The sequence below is a fragment of the Chlamydotis macqueenii genome, chromosome 2, assembly GCF_036417535.1.
Source record: "Chlamydotis macqueenii isolate bChlMac1 chromosome 2, bChlMac1.mat, whole genome shotgun sequence".
Classification (NCBI taxonomy): Eukaryota; Metazoa; Chordata; class Aves; order Otidiformes; family Otididae; genus Chlamydotis; species Chlamydotis macqueenii.
Window position 1 is genome coordinate 140,599,957 of NC_141557.1, and position 16,173 is coordinate 140,616,129.

General features: G+C 38.9%; 1 protein-coding gene across 1 annotated transcript in view; it reads right to left on the reverse strand.

The window, feature by feature from the left end:
- The window catches only part of STK3 (serine/threonine kinase 3), a 134,377-nt gene that overhangs the window by 91,071 nt on the left and 27,133 nt on the right, over nucleotides 1-16,173 (reverse strand). Inside the window, exon 6 of the mRNA XM_086741078.1 lies at nucleotides 15,944-16,111. Coding sequence (XP_086597204.1) covers nucleotides 15,944-16,111 — 168 coding nt within the window. The remainder of the gene's footprint in view (nucleotides 1-15,943; nucleotides 16,112-16,173) is intronic.

The following is a 16,173-nucleotide window of genomic DNA, read 5'->3' on the forward strand; positions in this document are numbered from 1 at the left end:
GCACAAATTAGTTGTCTTATTCAGAGAAACAAACAAAAAGCAAGAAGGAGTAACATTCCTCCCTCGTCTGACAAAAAAAAAAATTATTTGAAGTGCACACACCATCACTCTGGAGAAATTCCTGGAGAAAAGTAAAAGGAGGACAGCATGTGCAAAGCTCACTTGTGTCTGTATGTATCTGCCCAGTGCAGAAATGCCCTCTGTTCCAAGGTCAGAGGTCATGATTATTACTTTTCTTAAGGAACATCCTTAAGAATGTTGAAACCTTAAGGTTGAAAAAGGTGACTTTCAACATACGCATGTTAGTTTGCCCATAAATCTCATGCTTGCTAATGCTACCTGTTTTACATTTACCTATGTAAACATCCATAGCATGAAAAAAGGAGCAGCAGAAGAGAGAATTCTGGGCTGTGCCACTTTTATTGCCAAGCCTGCAGTCACGGATGGCATCAGGATGCTGGGAAGTATGGCAGGGGTCATCATAGGTTCCCTAAATTCCATCAGAGGTCCTCCCCACTAAAACAGTATTTTCTGAGAACAGATCACTTCATCATCTTTCAAAACTATTCTAAATTTCTGGGAGGGAATGGAAAAATGTAACACACCTGAAACTTCACAGACTTTCCAGCATTTCTGTAATTCTCACTACAAGTCAGAAGTTCTCTTGCAAGTTCTGATTTGCTGCACCAGAACACCACTTTTTTTTTTTTTTTTTTTTTTTTTAAATCATCAACAGTATAGCATGGAGTTCAGGAATATACTTTGCAGAGGAAGCTTTTGTTGGTAGAGTTTTTCAGGTAGGCAGGTAATGATAACCAGTACTTCCAACAATTATGTCCATGTTTGTTTTTCTGGAACACAAACTAGAAACTGGTAATGCATAAAGATTTGTAGTATTTGGAACATCATATAATCTTCATAATCAGTGTGATTTCTCAGACATGGTAAAGAGGCACAGAAGAAACTAGGAACCCGGAGGTAACACCTGTGTTGGCTTTATTTGCTTCCCATGGGAATGCCAATAGGTGAGAACTTATATCTGGAACAAAAATTTGGATCCATACAACTTTAAAAACAGAACACACTATCTAAAAAAACTATGAACTTTTACTCTACTTTTCTGCAGGTAGACAATACAGCTTTCAAACACGGTTTTATCTGCCATGAGATATCAAAAGTACTTCCTATATAGTCTCTCAATGCATTTTTAAAATAACGTAACAACACAAATTGGCATTAATACAGAAAATTCTAATTAAAAAAAAAAACCAAAAAAACCCCACAAGTTGCATACCCAAATCATTCAAGTTAGTTCACAAACTACTGACTGTAAGTTAGAGCTTTGTTTTAGTATTTAATCAGTAAAATAGAATGCTGAAATGAAAAAAACTAAGCTGGTTTCATTCTTCTCTAAAACCAGGGTGGTCTACAGGCAATTTTTGATACCACTGGTGTTGCCAGGGAAACAAAATGAAAACAGGTGCCATCAAACACACATTAAAGATTTAGTTCTATTTCAAACCACCTTAAAACAAAGTTTCCATAAACTTTTTAACTGATACTACTACAAATTTGGCAATACTTTATAATAAGAAAAGGATTATGAGTTGTCTTCAGACCATCAAGTTTTAACTGAAACAAATTTAGACTGATTGGCAACCCTTCCTTTCAAATAAATTTCTTCCATTAAATATGCATCATCCTCTTTAAAAGTGACCTAGTGTACACTTAAAGGCAACATAATACCAAGACAGAAACAGGGTGCATACAGTCTTAATAAGCTTTCTCCGTTCCAAATTTTACCTTCCTTTCAATCTAAGCAATTTTTAAAATTTTTTTTAATAAACAACCAGTATAGACTTAAAGCGTTTACAGTAAGTAGCAATAGAAGCTTAATATGTTCCTCCTAATCTGATTGCAGTTTTCCCCCTCATCATTAAAAAATAAAATAAATATCCCTTTAACTAAAAGCCAAGTAAACACACTTTTGCTTTTAAAAAGCATAACAACACATTAAGAATTTGGCAATATAGGAGTCAAGCCTCTAAAGCACCTTCTCCAATTCAATTAGCTATACTGACAGAACACATGTCAAAGTTTAAGAAAAAATGAACTTATAATTCACTTCAACAAATAAGCATTGATTCAAGCTTCCAAGAATCTCTTAAAATTATTTACTGAGCTCTTTTTTGGCTTAACAAGACACTAGCCACATACAAAAATCCAAATAGACCTACTTCAATGAAAGCAATACACAAATTCCTTCCTCTTCAATAAAGCTAGCTGCCAGACCTCTGAATAAAAATTAACCTTGTATATTTTGTGTTAATCCTGGAACTTGAAAGATGACAGAAATAAAAAGAAACAGAAGCACCTGTAGCAAATATATACAGCTCTTCACTTAGAAGTTTTGAAATCTGTGGTGTACTTTACAATATCCTGCACAGTGTTGTAGAACTTTCAGTAAAAGGAGTTCTTGTAAGTCTGTGCATAAACACCTTGCTGAACAATTTTCCAGGTCCATAGTCCAAGTTAAAAAGAAATTAATAGATTCAGCATAAAATAATGTGTACAAGTGCTAAAAAGGTTTTCTCAAATAAGAATGTCTGTAAAGTTAATTAATAAAAAAAGTCTTGTAACATTAAAACTGCGATTCTAGTTTTAATGCATCTTGATTCTTTACTATCAATTGCTAATTTCAAATATAATTTTCTTGAGATCTTCAAGTTGCAAAACAGTTTTCCTTTGCACTTTGATTTATGTTTACAGTTTTCCTAACATCACAAATAAGCAGATCTACAGTGATTTAAAACTTCTGAATTAGCTTTTTGGTGGGAGTTCGATTGCTTGTTTGTTTTTAACATTTGTCCAGGGAGAAAGTAGTCAGCACAGAGAATAATGTTAACCTATGGTGTGCTAGGTTTGTCGAATATATTCCTGGCTTTATCCACACTAGCAGTTCTATCAAACGATCTTTAATAATGCTTACAGATGTAGGACTTGACGCAATGCTCACTCAAGTCAAGAATCCTTCCATCAATTACATGGCTTCTTTCAGCCTCTGTTTACTGTTCCAACATTTTTGAAAAATAATATTCCCAGGTCAATCATCTCCCTGCTAAAGCATCCTACAAATAAAAGGGTAGTATCACGGTATGATCCTTTTTCTCGGATTAGCACTTCCAAGAATCTGAATCATACACAAAAGATACACAGCACTACATGAAACTAACCAAGATCAACCTTCTCTTACAGTTATTTTAGTTGAAGTTTTAAGTGAACTCACTTGTGTGTAATTATGAAATTACTGTACTGATCCTCCGCTTACTTTGAAAATGTTTAATCAAAGTCAGAGAAAACCAACCATCAACTGAAGTATGTTTCAAATTTCCTATTCAAGGGTAAGTCTAAAAAGATGAACTAATTTAATTTTAATTAAATCCTCATTTAGAAGCATGAAATGAACTTTTTCCATTTAATTCAAATTAAACTCCAGTTCCAGTCCAAATTTCAAGTATTCGCCCACTTCTGCTACTTTATTACACATGACAGATTAACATTTCCTTTTTGTGCCCATATGCAACCAACAAACCTGGTATCATTATAAAATTCATGAATTCACACTTTTAATACTAATAAATATATTATTTATTCTACTCCCAAAAATTCTAGTGATATGAAGGAGCGAAGATGCATTCTCTAAACTACAGTGAAACATTTATGCTAGATTCTAGAACCACAAATACTTTTAACTGCACTTTATTTATAGTGTAACAGTTTTTTTATGTGAACTTTCAAGCCATCTCTTCACTGAAGGGAAAAAATAAGTTACACGCTAGAAAAAAAGAAGAGTAGGTAAGAAAAGCAATACCTACAGGAAGACAACAAATTATGTACATCAGATTGCCGACTTTTCAAAAGTTTTAATGTGGACAGGAATAGGGCCTTGTCATCCTCCAATTTAATCATCACACATACCTCAAGTAATTTAATGTTTTCATAGTATGTGTATCAACGCTAATGTCATATCATTCTGTGCTGATAGACAAACAAATATGAATGAATGTGAAACTTTATAAAGCACTGATTTCCTCTCATCAGTGAACACTTCTTCGAGACTTCACATAGCTTCCCCCATCTTATCTCAGTAGCATCTTCTGGATTTCTAAAGTTGAACTCAACTCTACCCTGCTTGCCGTTATCCCCATCTTTTACTTTCTTCTGCTCGTTACATCCTGCTCTATGTCATTTTTCCTCTCTGTGAAGAACAGGATACTGACAAGGTAGCAGCTTTAGATAACCAAGCCAGTTCTGTACCCCTTTGCAAACCTCTAGGGAAAGAGAACTGAAGTACTGTATGTATCTGGGCTTTTATGTGTTTTGTACTCTCAAAAGTCCCATAAACCAGAGAGATTTGCCAATCTTCTGTGGGAAGAAGGGATTACAGGCTCTTGACAGAGCCACATGGCAAAAACTCCTCAGAAAGTTCCTTGGAGTATTAGGAAGAAAGTTTTTATCATCTGTAAGTTTTGCCAGAGGATAAATGGTATTTTTCCTATCTTGCTTTCACAACAGTATTACAAAAAGTCTCCTTTCCACGTGAAATGGGCTGATGTTAAGCATACTATCCCTTTGCACAGCAAGCTGTCAAGTCTTAGCAACTAGATGCCGCAATGCTAGCGCATCACTCTCTAGAAGGCTTGACACATGTAACTGAATCTGGTAAGGGAGAGCAACGAATTATCAATTGCAAAGGAAAATACCACAGGCTTTATTTCATACGTTTTGCAACCGAACACTTCTAAACTTGTCTTCCATGTCTGAGGACAATTTACATACTGTTTCTTTTACTCTGTTTATCTCTTTTGGATAAGCTGTGCTTGGTATATAGGAACTTTCATTAAAATTCTATGCTAGGCATGCTGAAAAATGGGAAGAAATTCTACTTCTATATCACAAGAAACTATACCTAGGGGGCACTTGCCTGGTTGACCTCCTCACTCATCAGAATATTTCCTACTGTATCCTCTACAGCAAGGGCTGGTCACAAGCAAACAAGCAAATGAAATCCTTTAGAAATATGCTTCCCCCATAAATCCTGCAGGCATTTAATACTGAAAAACAAGTTATGTTCAAAGGGTACCATGTTTGTATCTATGTCTAGCATCCCCACAAACAATAAGAGCCTAAGAAGAAAAGCACCTGAACCCTCCCTAGATCACCCTACATACATAAGTGAACACAGAGCACATTTTAACTAAGAACATAAATCATAATTTTAAGTTTGGAGATCCATATATATCTTGACATTAAAAATAAAAAATAATAATAATAAAAAAAATCTATAGAGCAGTATCTGCAGCTCTACGAGCAATTTGAACATGAGCCACAAGTGCAGCTTTGACAAACAATATTTTTTCTGCAGGACCACAACTTGCACTTCATTTAGTTTCAGTTCACTGCTAAAAATAACTCAACCACAGTGAAAATCAATGTCAAACTGACACAATTACCAAGTACCTAAAAACTGGCTATCTTCACCTGCTAAAAACGGCATTGCTGCAATAGTTAATAGTGGCCTTAATTGTATTCCAGAAAATTTATAAAGGTATTTCCTCAAGTTAAGTTACATAAAACAACCCATAGAAGACTTGTTTTTATGTACGTATTGAAGAATGCTGACAAAATAAGCAACCAAGTTCAACTCTCATTACACTTAGAGCAAGCACTAACTGGCATCTTAACTCACAGAAAAAGCAACTCTCCTGGTGATCAGCAACTCTAATATCTAGATATTAAGGTTCTAGCAAAGTCTATGCAAATATCTCATTTAGGTATGCACGTCAGGTATTCACTCATAAAAAAAAAAAAAACAGAATACACAGAGAGGTGCAAGTTCAAACATATAAAATTATTTATTTTCATTTCCCTAACATTTCTCATCTCTCAATTCCAGAAGCCTTGTTGAAAGGAGTCAAGTCATGAAGAGAGTGTTAGGAACTGGCCTGCACCTCAGCAATAACTTATCACACCAGAAGCAGTTCAGGTAAATAAAAAAGGTCTGTTCTCACACTATAAAGATTGATCATTCTTCAAGTTTAAATATATATATATGTTTCTTTTAAAATAAATCTTGAATGAAAAAACATACGAAATTTTTTTTTTAAAAAAATATATATACTGCTGAAAGTAGTGTCTTATCTGTTGTTCTGGAGTTTTTTTTATTCATACAAAAATCACCATATGACAATTATTCACATTTTGATCAGAGTAGATAAACAGGCTGCTTACTGATTTGAAGTAGTAACATATTTAAATGAAAATTTAGCTTTCTTTTTAAAGAACCTTTATATAAACTAAGTCACATTTCCTTAAGAATTCAACCCTGAAAAGAAAGTTGTTGAACAAAAGAAACAAACCAAAGATACAATTATCAAATCAGCATTGGTATTAGTGTAGATGTAACTGGTTTGAACCATGTAATACTACTATTCTCTCAAAAGGAAAAATGCTACATATTCTCTTATCGTACTGAGTTGCAATTCTCATGGTGACTTCTGTGGGAAGCAACTCCTGTGACATTTATTTCTTTTCTTCCTGATCTATATAGAGAACATACTTTATTTTCTGTTAGACAAATACTGTCTGGTATTAATTATGCTATTTTTTTTCTTGACTAAAGTTATAACACTGATTTGAAATTCTGGCTATAAATAGCACCACGGAGTTGAACATATTATGAAGCAAAACTTGCCTTCATCTGCATGCAAACTGAAGGCCACTGGAAGTTTACCCCATGAAGTTCAGCTGTATCATGGCAATAGCATTTAAAGATGGAAAAACTGGTGAGGTGGAGAAGGAAGGCAGCTTTGTAGGGGAACACTTAGCGTGAACGGTCTAGAACTCTGTCTCGTTTTATTGATATGCTCAACTAGGAAAATTCCAACAGGCAGAACAGGCTCAAAAAAGTCAGTTCATCCCTTACAAAAGGCATTTGTAAGGGCCATCTCCAGAGAAGCTCTGCAGTCTGCAGACACTTACTAGTTGATCAGAAAAAGGAAGAGCAATCCCTTTCCTCCCCTCAAGACTAGATTTCATTTATCCAAAGCAGCAAAAACAGCATGGCAGCACCACACCTACAGGTATAGCTCCCAAGTATGACGGTATCTGCATACATTATAACCTTTGATGTACACAGGAGCTTCCTTAAATAATTAAGTTTTAAACATAATAAATTTACAAAGTGACAGCCGAGACTCTGGTTTTGCAATTACTTTAAGTCTAACTAAGTAGAAGTTGCTAACTTCAGCACCAACTTGGCTGCTCCGATTCTCCTACCAGTTCCAAACACATATTTTTGTCCCCTCCTAGTCCAAGCACCGTACTAACACTATCAGTGAAAGCTACTACTTGTTACTTGGTTAGTTTTCAGACAGATCGATTTTCTGATCCAGGTCATCATGTGGCCACCTAAATGCTCATTCCAACAGCAACGGGTGCTGAAAATGCATGGCAGCAATACCACCCCTTTGCAGACATCGTGTGCATTTAGGTCCGCTCAAAGCAAACATAAAATCTCAATTTGAAGTCTAAAAAGCTCCAAAGGTCTTGCAACAGTTCTTTGGGAAGCCTGCAGCAAGACTTCTCCAATTCCATTCTCCGTACTTCTCCAATTCCATTCTACCATTTCACATCAGTGTCTTAGTTCCCAGCTGTAAACATACATTATATCACTTATTATTTATAAATTCAGAATGACTACAGCATTGTGTAAGACAACACACCTCAGAAATCCCATTTTTAAAAAAGACAAGACACGACACAATGGAAGATCCAGAGGAAGGGGAAGTCACATTTTTTGTTCTTTTAGCGATATACATTCCTACTGTTCAAAGAACTGGGTATGTTAGGGTCTCACATGCTGTTCTCAAGTCTTAAGATTTAACTATTTTAAAATAATCTCAATATGTTAAATCACTTAAAAGCACATAGGGTATTTAATTGCAAGGGAACTGTCGTAACATAAAATGCACAACAGAAATATTGAAGAATTATGACCTCCCTGAGGAATCGCATTTAGTGAGTCCTACTACAGCACATTGTCATTCCTCCACAAGATTTTGAAGAGAGAGTAAAATAATAAATAGTAATGTACAATCAAAAATCCATATTTTACATCTCCTTAAATATTAGCTCACTATCTAGAAAACAGTAGGCAACATCTCAAGTTATAAATTAACAAAAAGTGTCTCAATTAAGGTTCTTAAAAGTAAAATGACTTTTAGAAGTTAACTCAAATTTTTGTCTTAAGTAAAAGTACTAAAATTAGAAAACATTTACATAATACACTTTTACAACTTTACTCTAAATTAAAAGCAGTAATGCTGAGATAGGATAGCTGAACTCTCAAAGAAAATAACAGAAACCGATGAGAGTGACTACACAGAAAGACATCTGACGTCACCAGAGTGGTTTTTCTTTTTCCCTCTCCTCAACTTCTGGCACAGAAGGCACAGAGAAAACCACTTTCTCAGTGACTGAAAAACTGATCTTAATCAGATAGGATGCTCAACATGACACCTTCCTTGGTTCTTACTGCTTTACACAGCAGTAATTCTCATTTCAACCTCCAGTTTTAATGCAGTAGGCTGAGAATTGTTATAAGACACATCAGTAATAAAAGGATATTACCAACAGATTAGTCAAGGGTGGAAATGACACAAACTAAGCAGGAGGCATGGATAATCTGGGTAAGAGCCATGGAAAAAAGAAAAATCATGATTGGACTTAAGGCAAATGGAAGCAGTTCAAATTGGCTTCTTCCAGTTCACTGCTGAACATGTGATGCCCACATGTCCATTTCCAACAAACCTCACCATAAAGAAGCAAAGGCCAATACTGTGAAGTGTTGAAAAACACATCTATTCTTCCATACCACAGCAACATGAATTATTGCAGCTGCCTGATAAACGTGAAAGAAGAGAGTCTGGGGGATTTTTTTTTGCCCTTTTTTTTCATTTATCTGAAGCACATCAACCTGTCAGTACTTACCAACCTTGTAAAAAAGAGCAGATTTTATAAAACTAAGGTTGCAGTTTTGCAGCTGGTCTACAAAGCTCTGTGCATGGCTGTGGCCAAAGGCAGTAACTCCTCTCATCCCACTTCCCTCGTCCATCTACACACTCCCAACTTCTCCAGCTCAGTTCTACCAGGTTTCTGTCAGGTTAACTTTTCAGATTATCAGTTCCTTTATCCAACTTCATGTGAGGACACAAAAACACTACTGTTTACTCAACAGAAAGGTCAGGAACTCCTGGCTGCTAAGGATAGGCTTTCTCCATAACCAGCAGCTCACACTTATGCTAGCTTAAATTGATCATAAAAATCACTGCCTTGCAGCAGTAAGTGATCACATAATTGCACGATTATACAGAAAATTTTTGGTATAGGTGGTCCTAACTGTTCTGTGATTCTAGAGAAAGGACCTCAAAAAACAGCCATTCTTAAGGTTTAGAGATTAGGTTTACGGTAAATTGTGTTAATCTACTTGTTAATAAAGCCAAATATCAGCAGTAGGTGGATTATGACCAAGCAATAACTTTGCAGTTTAAAGGATCTTCCACCAGAAACAACTCTTCCATTACAAATTTGAGACCATGGCTTGATTAGCAAACATGGAAGGTATTTCAAAAGCATGTTACCACTTTTTGCCAAAAAGCAAAATCACAACTACTACAGTAAAACAGTCCTAGTCTTTGTTTCCATTACGGGGGGAGGGGGTGTTTGTTTGTTTTGGGTGGGGTTTTTTGTTTTTTTTTTGTTTTGGTTTTTTTTAAAGTGTTCCTGTTGTTTAGTGGAGGGGGCTACAATGGCAGCTTCTGTAAGAAAGCTGCTAAAAGTTTGCCCTTTGTCTGGAGGACGTGGTCAGGCCTAGGGTGGACCCACCACTGGCCGCAGACAAGCCAACTGGTGACAAAATGTTCCAAAACGTTCAGTGATAATGCCTCTGGTAACTTATTTAAGAACAGGAAAAACAAACTAAAAAAAAAATAAAATAAAAAAAAAAAAAAAGATATGAAGAAGTAGAAGAAGGAGCAGAGAGAAGGAGGTGCAAGCCTTGTGGCCCTCACCCTCTGGCCCAACTCGGCCCAGCCCAGCTGCAAGAAGTGGAGGAGATGAGATGTGAAGAGAACCTGAGAGCCGTCTGCCTGCCTGTTGTGAAGAATTTCTGGTGAGGGGAATGGCTGCAGACACAAAGGTCAGTGAATAAAGAGTGGGAGGAGTAATGTAGCTCCTGGCCAGAATTCCCCTGCAGCCTGTGGTGAAGACCATGGTGAAGCAGGTTGTCCCCCTGCAGCCCATGGAAGACCCCACGCCAGGGCAGGTGGATGCCTGAAGGAAGCTGTGGCCCATGAAGGGCCTGCACTGGGGCAGCCGTTCTGGAGGGACTGTACCCCGTGGAAGAAATGACCCACATGGGAACAGTTTCATGAAGTACTGTAGCCCATGGGTGGGACCTCACGCTGGAGCAGGAGAGGAATGTGAGGAGTTCTTTCCCCCAAGAAGGAAGGAGCAGCAGAAAGCGACAAGTGATGAACTGACCATAACCCCCATTCCCTAATTCCCCCCACTATCACACAGGGTAGGGAAGGAGGTAGAGATAATTAAAATGAAGTTAAGCCCAGGAAGAGAGGGGTGGAGGGGAAATTGTTTCATTCTCTCTCTCATTATCCTGCTGCGGTTTTACTAACCACAGGGAGGGGTGCCATGCTCGGCCTTGTGCTCACCAACAGGGAGGGACTGGTCGGGGATGTGAAAGTAAAGGACAGCCTTGGCTGCAGCGACCACGACACGGTGGAGTTCAAGATCCATGGGGCAGCGAGGAAACTGCACGGCAAGCTCTCAGCCCTAGATTTCAAGAAGGCGGACTTCAGCCTCTTCAGGGACCTGATGGGCAAAGGGCCATGGGAGGCGGCCCTGGAGGGAAGAGGGGCCCAGGAAAAGTTGGTCCACATTCAAGGAGCACCTCCTCCAAGCTCAGCAGAGGTGCATCCCGATGAAGAACAAGCCAGGCAAAAAGGCCAGGAGGCCGGCGTGGATTAGCAAGGAGCTCCCAGACCAACTGAAAGTGAAGAAGGAAGCCTATAGAGGGTGAAGCGGAGACAGGTAGCCTGGGAGGACTACAAAGAGGTTGTGCAAGTGGCCAGGGATCAGGTGAGGAAGGCTAAAGCCCTGATGGAATTGAATCTGGCCAGGGATACCAAAAACAACAAGAAGGGCTTCTATAGGTATGTAGGGGACAAAAGAAAGTCCAAGGAGAATGTAGGCCCACTCCAGAAGGAAACCGGTGTCCTGGTTACCCAGGAGATGCAGAAGGCTGAGGTACTCAATGATTTTTTTGCCTCAGTCTTCACCAATAAGGGCTCTTGTCTCACCACCCAAGCCGTAAAAGGTGCAAGCAGGGACTGCGAGAATGAAGAACTGCCCATTGTACTCGAAGAGCAGGTTCGGGATCATCTGAGGAACCTGAAGGTGCACAAGTCCATGGGACCTGATGAGATCCACCTGTGGGTCCTGAGGGAACTGGCGGATGAAGTTGCCAAGCCACTGGCCATCATATTTGAGAAATCATGGCGGTCTAGTGAGGTCCCCGATGACTGGAAGAGAGGGAACATAACCCCAATTTTTATAAAGGGGAATAAGGAGGACCTGGGCAACTACAGGCCGATCAGCCTCACCTCTGTGCCTGGCAAGGTCATGGAGCAGATTCTCCTGGAAACCATGCTAAGGCACATGGAGAGCAAGGAGGTGGTTGGTGACAGCCAACATAGCTTCACTAAGGGCAGATCATGCCTGGCCAATCTGGTGGCCTTCTATGATGGGGTGACAGCATTGGTGGACAAGGGACAAGCAACGGATATCATCTGCCTGGACTTGTGCAAAGCTTTTGACACTGTCCCGCACGACATCCTTCTCTCTAAACTAGAGAGACATGGGTTTGATGGACGGACCACTCGGTGGATAAGGAGTTGGCTGGATGGCCGCACTCAGAGAGTGGCTGTCAACGGCTCAATGTCCAAGTGGAGACCAGTCACGAGTGGCGTCCCTCAGGGGTCCGTGTTGGGCCCAGCCCTGTTCAACATCTTTGTCAGCAACATGGATAGTGGGATAGAGTGTACCCTCAGCAAGTTTGCTGATGACACCAAGCTGTGTGGTGCCATTGACACGCTGGAAGGGAGGGATGCCACCCAGAGGGACCTGGACAGGCTGGAGAGGTGGGCCCATGCCAACCGTGAAGTTCAACCAGGCCAAGTGCAAGGTCCTGCACCTGGGTGGTGGCAATCCCAGACACAAATACAGGCTGGGCGGGGAATGGATCAAGAGCAGCCCTGAGGAGAAGGACTTGGGAGTGCTGGTGGACGAGAAGCTCAACATGAGCCAGCAACAGGCTCTTGTGGCCCAGAACATAAACCGCATCCTGGGCTGCATCAAGAGGAGCGTGGCCAGCAGGCTGAGGGAGCTGATTCTCCCCCTCTACTCTGCCCTGGTGAGATCCCACCTGGAGTACTCTGTCCAGTTCTGGAGCCCCCAACACAAGAAGGACACGGACCAGTTGGAGAAGGTCCAGAGGAGGGCCACAAAGATGATCAGAGGGCTGGAGCACCCTTCCTACGAGGACAGGCTGAGAGAGTTGGGGCTGTTCAGCCTAGAGAAGAGGAGGCTCTGGGGAGACCTGATAGCGGTCTTCCAGTACCTCAAGGGGGCCTACAAGAAAGATAAGGAGAGGCTGTTCAGTAGGGCCTGTTGTGACAGGTTGAGGGGTAATGGTTTTAAAATAGAGGAGGTAGATTTAGGTTAGATATTAGGAAAAAGTTTTTTATAATGCGAGTTGTAGAACACTGGAACAGGTTGCCCAGAGAGGTGGTGGAAGCCCCATCCCTGGAAAGGTTCAAGGCCAGGCTGGATGAGGTTCTGAGCAACCTGATCTAGTCGGAGATGTCCCTGCTCCTTGCAGGGGGTTGGACTAGATAACCTTTGAAGGTCCCTTCCAACTCTAACCATTCTATGATTCTATTAAATAAATAGTTTTCCCCAGGTTGAGGTCAGTTTTGCCCATAACGGTAACTTCAAGGATCTCTCCCTGTCCTTATCTTAAACCTTGAGCCTTTTTGTTATATTATCTCTCCCTGTTCCCTTGGAGGGTGGGGGAGTGAGTAAGAGACTGCGTAGCTTGGTCCTGAGTGGGGCTAAATTATGACCAAAAAAAAAAAAAAAAAAAAAAGAAAAAAAAGAGGAATTTAGAAACAAACAAATGATAAAAGACAAATACTGCAGGAAGAGAAGAGACTGAACAAAGCAGTTAGTAGTTTGAATTAAATTCATATAGTGGTAGAACATAAATACTTTATCACTACAGGACAGTCTATGTGCTGCAGTCAATGGGGGACACAGAAATAAAGCTGTTAAAATGTATCACTGTGGCTTCAGAGTAGGAGACTGGGTCTTGCTCTACAACCACACTGAATCCCCCTTTGATTAGCTCCACTATAAATTCGTAATTGCTCAGGGCTAGCAAATGGTCTTGACCTTTGAGCCTCAAACCAAATATGACAGTTGCAGGTTCTGTTGAACTCAGGTTTGCAGCAGAAACAAGTGAAATAGCATTGATGACACTTATGCAGTCAAATATGCTAAAACAGGAATACTTAACAGAAAAAAAAACCTGCTGTTTTTAGCCCCCACACAAAATTCCATTTTGCAGCCCCACTTCTCATTCTTTCCCAGCTGAAACTAGTACAATTCTCTGGAGTAGCTAGAGTGTGGTTAGGCAGAGGAAGCTATGCTTGTTTGCCTGGAATCTGCTATTTCCCCTCTGCCAAAACACTTGTTTAAAGAAGTCATGTAATATTTCTATTAAGCTGTAAATGCAGTTGACAAGGAAACGGCCTACTGGCAGTGCACTACCTTTGTGGCAGTGCCAACCAGCCTACAGCAAAATAGTGCACATGGTAATTTCAACATGCATTCCCAAGTAACAAAATTGTGCCTTACATAAATACCACATAACTCCAGCAACATCTAGAAAAAGCAATGAAAATTTGCCCAAGCTTTCATGCTTGCCTGTATCAATTCCGTGTCATAACTAAAACAAAGTAGGAAAGCATCTACATATGTCAAAAAGCCCTGTGAAGTTGTATCGTATGACACTGGGAAAAACTATTGCAACTTAAATCTGTGTATTTCTTGTTAACCACTGTAACAACTCACTAATAAAAATTAAGAAAAACTGTAGGTATCAAATATACAAAAGCGTACTAACTGCATACAAGCCCTTAAAAACCATAACATAATTTATTAACAAGAACACATGTTCTATGTAATCCAGAATTGTTGTGTTAAATTACTTTGGCCTTTGATAGCATTCATTTCATTACAAGAATTAAACAGATTCACAAGCTTTCCAACTCAGTGATCTTTGATTTATAAGCAGCTGTTGTCATGTGTATAGAAATCCTCTCTGATAATGTAGTCTTCACCTTTCAATAGCTAGTGCAACCACATATAATGATGTTAAAATTAACTCAGCTATAATTAAGACATTTTCATTAAAAGTACAACCAAAACCCCCAGCATGATCAGGTGTATTTAATTTGTAATCCATAGTTCTTCAGAATATTTTAAAATGTTATTTCACCTTAAATTCCTATAAAAAACAAGCATCAGAGATACTTATTTTGTTCCCAGCTTTCACTTTGAACAGTAATTTTAGAATAGTTAATTAAACGAAAAAAAAAAAATAGTGCAGGAAAATTATTAAGCTTTGCTTCCAAAATTACGTGATGTTTCTAATTGCAAAACACTCACTAGCTATAACAGAGCTTTACATTGCCATAAAACCTCAGGAAACATCTCTGCTCCAAAAAGCACACACAAACAAAAACAGAGAACCCCACAAACAAAAATGAAGAATGTAACAGCACTAAATATACTTGAACCCATATATGCGTCACCTTACAGTTATCATATATTAACAGTACCTTATCTTTCAACAGTGGTGGCTTCCTTATGTTAAGAACTTGATATATGAGGCACTAGTAAAATAAAACTAAATAATCTATTATGCATGCCACTTTTGCAGCAAACAATAGATTTTTTTTTTTTAAATCTGCTTTTAGCACTATAAAGTGCTTTATTAATACCAAATGGGCTTGAGATATAAACAATCCAAGAACGGACTATTCATTGATACTCAGTGCAATCAGTGTAGCTATTCTATAGCTCATTTCAAAAAAAATAAAAGCATGACCAACAGTGGCAACAGTTATTCTGAGATAAATATTGCTCCCCATGAACTTCACCAAGTAATTCCTTTATAACTGCTATTTCTCATAAAGTGACTAATTCTATTTACATTTTATTTTGTAAAAAGTAAACTAATTCAGTAACAGACTTTAAGAGTCAGTAATAAATAAAAACTGTCAGGGGTTACCTATATTAGCAGTGCTCACATAGGACAGCTATGAATCCTTCTTTAGATCATCTTTACTTCAAAATTCCCTTTCAAAGGAGGATGGCCTCTTGGTTATGGAACTCCCCAAGTGCAGGTACAGTATGGAATAGGTTCTATATGCTGCCTTCAAGTCAGTTAAGCACTTATTTCTTTATTTCTCTCTCAAGTGGAGATAAAAGCATTCTGAAACCTTACAGAGATGTGTTAAAACAAAGGCAAACTGCAGTAAACAGGAAGCAAGACAGCACGTAAAAATCCTTTAAAAATCTTTGTCCATAAACATGAAGTTTATGTTTCCAGTAGTAGTTTTTTTAGTTTTGGGGTGGTTTGTTGGTGGTTTTTTTTGTTTGTTTTTGTTTGTTTGGTTGTTTTGGTTGTTTTTTGGTTTTTTTTTAATACAACAAACAAGATAACGCTGCCACACACACTTACCCTCATTGGATGAATATCGGCATATGGAGGTTTTCCTTCAGCCATTTCTATCGAAGTGATACCAAGGGACCAGATGTCTGCCACGCAGTTATAGCCAATCTCTTGTATTACTTCAGGAGCCATCCAAAATGGAGTTCCTATAACAGTATTACGTTTTGCCATTGTATCCTGTAATTATATTATTTATGCAATTAAAACAGAAATGCTTATTTTCAGATTCTTTTCATATT